This window comes from Dendropsophus ebraccatus, chromosome 9 (genome assembly GCF_027789765.1).
Source record: "Dendropsophus ebraccatus isolate aDenEbr1 chromosome 9, aDenEbr1.pat, whole genome shotgun sequence".
NCBI classification, from domain to species: Eukaryota; Metazoa; Chordata; class Amphibia; order Anura; family Hylidae; genus Dendropsophus; species Dendropsophus ebraccatus.
In genome coordinates this window covers 21,243,147-21,249,905 of record NC_091462.1, presented here as the reverse complement: position 1 = coordinate 21,249,905, position 6,759 = coordinate 21,243,147, and the positions used below count along the sequence as shown (strand labels likewise).

The following is a 6,759-nucleotide window of genomic DNA, read 5'->3' as shown; positions in this document are numbered from 1 at the left end:
CTTCATTGATCGCTCCTATTAGGAGAGCAGACCTGTCCCCGGACCATTCCGCTGTTACATCCTAAAGGGGTACTCCTGGATCCTACTTTTAAATATTTTTTTTTTACTAAAGGCATAAAAAAAAAAAGATAGTCATGTGCCCTGATCCTAGGAGGTCGTGGGGGGTCCAACCTCTGTACCCCCCCCCCCGGTCGATCTTTGTATAAATAGAGCCGTGGGTCAGCACATGACGCACAGCTCTATTCATTCCTATGGAGTGCCGCAAAGAGCCATGTATGCCGGAAGAGCAATGTACTTGGCTCTTTCTGCCGACTCCATAGGAATGAATAGAGCTATGGGTCATGTGCCGACCCTATTCATAACAGAGTCGGTGGGGCCCGATATGGAGATCGCCGGGGTGCACAGAGGTCGGACCCCACCAGGGTAGGTAAGTATCATTTATTTTACCTCAGACTCTTTGTAATATCACAATGTATACTATGCACAGTCATTGGTTATAATACTGTTTATTGTATACTTTTTATAAACTCCATGTATTACAGTCACCTACATTCCAGTGTAGACAGATTATATTCATTGCTGGGTGTTAGGAGCAGTCACTGTTATTTGTAGAGGTCACACATAGAAGTTATTAAACTAAAATAAATACATATAAAATGGAGATATATAATGCTAAAAAATGTGTAAACATCCTATTCAAATGGTTTCCCTCATAAAGACATCCCCATTATTTATGAGGGCGGCCCAGATCACCAGGAGTGCGGCTTCTCCCGTAACGGAATGTTATTGATAGAAGTCATACATTTCCTCTACAGCAGCCACTACAGGGGGGATGTAGTATTACAAGCTATTTAAGAATAAAAAGAATAACTAACCATGTAAGACACAGATGAGCCAGGTCTGCTGTTTTTATCTGATGGGGCGGAAGGTATCTAAGCAGGGGCCCTTTGCATAAAGGTTGTCTTCATGATCAATGTTTGAGTTTCTGGACAATGCACATAATACAAGGAACATCAGTGCAGCAAAAAAGTGTAAAAATTATACGTAAAATTCTGATTTCACTTCTTGCACACAATGGTGGACATAATCAACAAGTGTCCAATAGTAAAACTAGATTAGCCCAAAGCAACCAAGTGGTTGTAAGAGCGACATGAGGAAAAACTTATTCTAACAAAATATCCTCAATAAAACTTGAAAATTGACTGTTAAGATTTTGAACTTGTAGATTTTTTGCCGGCACTGTAGCACTTGTGCAGAACCACCGCTCCATTTTTAACAAAGGAGTTGGGTGGGGTTCCAATCAGGAGATTGCGGGAAGGTCCCAATGGTCAGATCCTCCCACAATCTCACGCTTAAGGCCCTATTCCACGGACCGACTGTGAGGAGCAAATGAGCGCTGTCAGCGCTCGTTTGCTCCTCGTTCCCTGCTCGCTGCTGCCGCTATTACACGCGGCAGCAGTGAGCGGGTAAGTGCGGAAGGGGCCGCGGGGAGCTGCAGGGAGGCTGCCAGGGTGATCACTAGATCGTCCGGGCAGCCCATAGAGCCTAGTGGCGGTCTGCTTGCTGCTCCTATTCCACGGAGCGATGGCAGCAGATCGCTGCTATCCCAGTCGTTTGTTTTTCAACATGGTTGAAAGACAAATGACTGTAACGATCAGCCGACATGAATGATGTCAGCTGATAATTGTCTTCTACTCCACCGGCCGATAATCATTTCGTGGAATAGGGCCTTTATCCTCCCTTTAAATTTCTACTTACCCATATTTTCCGGCATATAAGTCGACTAGGAGTATAAGATGACCCCCAGCTTTTACAGTTAAAATAGAGAGTTTGGGATATACTCGCTGTAAAAGACTACCCCTCTTCCAACACACATGAAACTAATAAAAAACATCAAACATCAGTGAGGTCTGAGAGGCAGAGAAGGAGGTACAGTAATACCGGTAGGATACAAGGGTGGCCAGATGGGTGAGATAGGTGTGTTTTTCTGGGCACAGCGCCACTCTATTGTAAGTGTCTTTTTTCCATACTCTGGACGCCTGCAGCTTGCTCTGCCCTTCATACTGTGGATGCATACAGTGGGGTTGCTGCCCTTTTCGAGCTCCCTCCATCGTATGCGGGGATCACAGATTCTCCAGTCCATTTCCAAAGTTTTTCAGCACCCGCCCTATAAGACGACCCCTGACTTTTGAGAAGAGTTTCCTGTGTTAAAAAGTAGTCTTATATGCAGGAAAATACTGTACATGTCAGTAGCATTAGTACACAAATAGCAGTGTTTTTCTTACAGGGAATAATGCTATTTGGAATATTTGGCGAAAACTGGATTGTCACTCAGATGACATCACTTCCTGTCTCAGTGACCACAGCTCTGGGTTGTGGTAATCCTGAATCACTCATAGCCATACTGATTCACCAAGAGCTTGGGCATAGATGAGGAGGTGTGCGCCTCTTAGTGAATCCGGCTGGTCAAAAGGGGGCGGTGCCTAATTAAAGACCAACGTATGAGAACGCCAATCTTGATAATTTCCCCCCAAAATGTACAGATGAAAGAACCTGCAGTAGGTTATCTCTAATTGGAAATGGAAATATATATATATATATATATATATATATATATATATATATATATCCATTCTGGTAAAAATTTTGTAAATACAGTATTCACAACATCTTATTACGACTTTTTCTTCAAGGTGATCAGATATTCGGGGTAGGCAACATCATCATGAAAAACGACAAACATTTTGGGTGCGTTAACATTATCCACAACAGAATCATAGCGGCCTTTACTGGGGTCACCATCAATATGAGGAGCCTCCTTGTATTCGCGCTTTCCCTCACAATATCGTCCGGTGATCACTGCAGCTTGGTAGATGTATTTTTTCCCATTAGAATCAGGACGGGAATATGTGTCGCTACTAGAGTATGATGACTCGACAGCGAAGTACGTCCCGTTTCCATAGGCTGTAGCTGTTGACAAGAATACAGTGTGCTTAGTAATATTCTACAATGTGGTCGCTAAGGTAAATATCATTATACTGTAAATATGGCCGCATGTATGTAAGATGAACCCTATATGATCCTGGTACTGGCAAGATGACTTCCAAATACTATATTCTTTGTTCCTCCAGGAGATAAGTTGCTACTGGACTGTTAAAGGGGTAGTGCGGCGCTAAGAAATTGTTCACAAAATAACACACATTACAAGGTTATACAACTTTGTATTGTATGTTATGTATGTGAATGGCCCCCTTCCCTGTGTTCCCCGCCCCCCGCCCGTGTACCCGGAAGTGTAGTGCATTATACATACCTGATTCATGTTGACCCCCGTCCGCCGTCTTCTGACAGTGATGTAATCTTCGGTAGGCTGGCCGACCCACTCCTGCCGTCCCTCATGCCGGCCCCCCTCTGCCGCGTCACAACTGTGCTCAGACGCGATTGGCTAAGCACAGTTATGCTCAGCCAACCGCAGCTGAGCAGCTGATGACGCGGCTGCGAACCGTGTATGTATAATGCACTACACTTCCGGGTACAGGGTCGGGGAACACGGGAAGGGGGCCATTCACATACATAACATACATTACAAAGCTGTATAACTTTGTAATTTGTGTTATTTTGCGAATAATTTCTTAGCGCCGCACTACCCCTTTAATATAATGAAAGTAATAGGCATTTCATGTTATCTATGGGCACACTTGTTCTATTGTTATAGTACTATTACCGCACTGTACTGTAGAAGATAATGGAGACTTGAAGGCATAGTCTAGTATGAGAATTTTTTTTTCTAAATAAAACTATTACCTAAGTTACTAATATAGTGTTATCGGTAATAGTTATGGCCTCAGCATTTTTTGATTCATTACACCCCTAACAGGAAGTTATGAAATTCTTTCCTTTTCAATGTGGTGTTGTCTCCAGCTCTTGACTCCTCCCTCTTTCTCAAAATGTATCATCATCTGCTGTCTCAGGAGCAAGTCACAAGGAAACAATGAGTAGTAAATGCATAGACAGCAGTGGTTGGGAATAGGTAGGTGAGTATGTCTTTAAAGGGGTTATTCCCATAGCCACTTTCTTCCAGAGACTGCACCACGCTTGTCTTTAGTTTGGGTGGGGTTTTGCGAGCTGGATAACCCCTTTAAGAATAACTTTTTACATGTCATCATACATGTCAAAAGCTATTGATCACAGCAGGTCTCACGGCTAAAACCTGCTGCAATCAGGAGATATGCCCAGGAAGAGAGCGTGCCAGCAGTGCCATCCACTCTTCTTGTTAAAGGGGTTATCCAGCGCTACAAAAACATGGCCACTTTTGCACCATTCTTGTCTCCAGTTCAGGTGCGGTTTGCAAATAAGCTTCATTTACTTCAATGGAACCGAGTTTCAAACCCGAATGTGGCCATGTTTTTGTAGTGCCGGATAACGCCTTTAATTCTGACAATGTAGCCTCATAGACTTAGGGCCCTACTAAACCGGACGATTATCAAGCGGAAAATCGTTTTATCATACGAATTGAAACAATAATCGTTTTGTGTGTATGCAGGCAAAGATCGAAACCTTGTTTGTGTGTTGTTAATCGCATCTTTTAAGTTGACCCTAAAATCATTGTAAATCATTCATTAAATGTTGGCTAATCATGTATGTACACATCATTCCTTCTATTGCTAGGCTCAGAAGGAGTAAATAATAAATAAATAATCTAAACGATAATCGTTCGGTTGAAATGCAGTTAACGATTAACGACCGAACGGGAAATCGTTGATTGCTTTAAGAGACCTGGACCTATTTTTATTGTTGCTCGGTCGCAAAACGTTCGCATATCGTTCGCATTGAATAAGACATCGATCGGTCGTTCACAGTAGATGCGAACACAATAGCGAAGAAATAGCTAAGAAAAAAAATATCGCAAATACGATCATAAGTAACAAAATGAGTGAACGTTTTCAGGTCTTTCGCAATAGCGGTCGTTTGAGATTGTTAATCGTTAACGATTATGCGAACGATAATCGTCCGGTGGAATAGGGCCCTAACTAACGACTACCGTTCTGTGTGTGTTATGGTGAATAATTTCGGGTCATTCCCAAAAGATGTTTGCGATCATTTGTCGTTGATCCCTGAAAATGAAGAACCGATTAGTTAATAGGACCCTTACACTTTCGGAATTAGCTGATCAGGAGACATAGCTGGGGGAGGGGATCGTGAGGCCGCTGCTCTCTCCCCGGCTATATCCCCTGATCACAGTGGGTCTTCTGGGGTTGTGTGTTCGCCATAAATCAATGAGGAGATTTATCAAAGATGGTGTAAAGTGAAACTGGCTCAGTTGCCCCTAGCAACCAATCAGATTCCACCTTTCATTCCTCACAGACTCTTTGGAAAATGAAAGGTGGAATCTGATTGGTTGCTAGGGGCAACTGAGACAGTTTCACTTTACACCATCTTTGATAAATCCCCCCCCCCAAGTGTATGGTAACTTACCATTTTTACCACAGTAGACTCGGTTGAATCCATTACGGTTAATGTTGCTAATGGCCGGAGCTGCTGTGCCGTGGTACAAGCGTCTTACATTTTTCTGGCCAATGTTTCTTATGTTCACGTTTTGCTTATTAATGGTGAAACTCTTCCACATTGGAACATTCTGAATACATCGGATCTAAGAGACATGAGAATCATTTGTCCTGAATCTCTCATCAGACAATGTATTGCACCTAAAGGGAACGTGTCATCAGCAAATGATTCCTTTTTTTCTGGGATGTGAAAACCCGTCGATTGCTTATATAGAGCAATGCTATGTACACACATTTGTAAATTACTTAATAACATAATACATACTTTACTTAAATAATAACTTACATAATAAAACTAAGAAAACCATGTAATGGACAAATACTTAAAGGGTTTGTTCGCCTTTTTTCTCTCTTTCAAATAAACTGGTGCAAGAGAGTTCTAATTTACTTCAATTAAAAAAAAAAAAATCTCAATTTTTCCAGTACCTATCAGCTGCTGTATGTCCTGCAGGAAGTGGTGTATTCTGTCCAATCTGATAGAGTGCTCTCAGCTGCCACCTGTGTCCATGTCAGGAACTGTCCAGAGCACAAGACCTTCTCTGGACAGTTTTTAAAAGGTCAAAGACGTCAACTGGGAGCAATGTGTCTGACTCCAATCACCACTTTAACAGGACATACGGTAGCTGATAAGTACTGTAAGACTTGAGTTTTTTTCTTTCTATTTTTTTAATAGACTTACAAACCTGTAGAACTTTCTGGCGCCAGCTAGTTATAAAAAAATATCCAGAACCCTTTTAATCCCAGCCTACTGTACATCAAATAGTACACTCTCTAGGTAAAATGAATTCAAATTTGATAAACTGTATCAACTGTTGGAGACAGTTGGAGTTGGAGACCAGAGATTCCTTTGTCAGAGCACATATCACACCACCTTCAATTGACCCCAATCTACTATACATTGAATAGGTCACTCTCTGTACAGATGCCTGGCTATGACAGTGTACATAGCTATGATAATAAAATACATAAAAGAACAATAGACAAGGATAATAACCTCTGTAATTTCATAGCTACGTGCTGGTGTAGTCCTAAAGAATCCCTCTTTCACTTCTTTGTATTCTTCGGATGTTTCCAGAAGTATGATTTCCTGATATTCCCTTGTATTGATATCGGTCCATGTTGCCGGATAGGAAAATTTTGCTGCAGCAAAAAGAATAAACCGGTATTAGATTTTATGACATCGTCCAATATCACGGTG

At 41.9% G+C, this 6,759-nt stretch overlaps 1 protein-coding gene across 2 annotated transcripts in view; it reads right to left on the bottom strand.

Moving 5' to 3' along the window:
* LOC138800750 (protein mono-ADP-ribosyltransferase PARP15-like) overlaps positions 1-6,759 on the bottom strand; it is a 45,680-nt gene that overhangs the window by 2,749 nt on the left and 36,172 nt on the right. The window contains exons 13-15 of one of the 2 annotated variants that reach the window (XR_011364514.1): positions 6,556-6,701; positions 5,473-5,647; positions 876-2,970 (exon numbers count right to left, since the gene is read on the bottom strand). Coding sequence is in view for 1 of the 2 variants with exons in the window: in XM_069982689.1 (XP_069838790.1) it covers positions 2,675-2,970; positions 5,473-5,647; positions 6,556-6,701 (617 nt within the window). In the remaining variant the exon portion in view is untranslated. Of the gene's footprint in view, positions 1-344; positions 2,971-5,472; positions 5,648-6,555; positions 6,702-6,759 lie in introns of those variants that run through there. The other variant, XM_069982689.1, reaches the window with a different exon arrangement.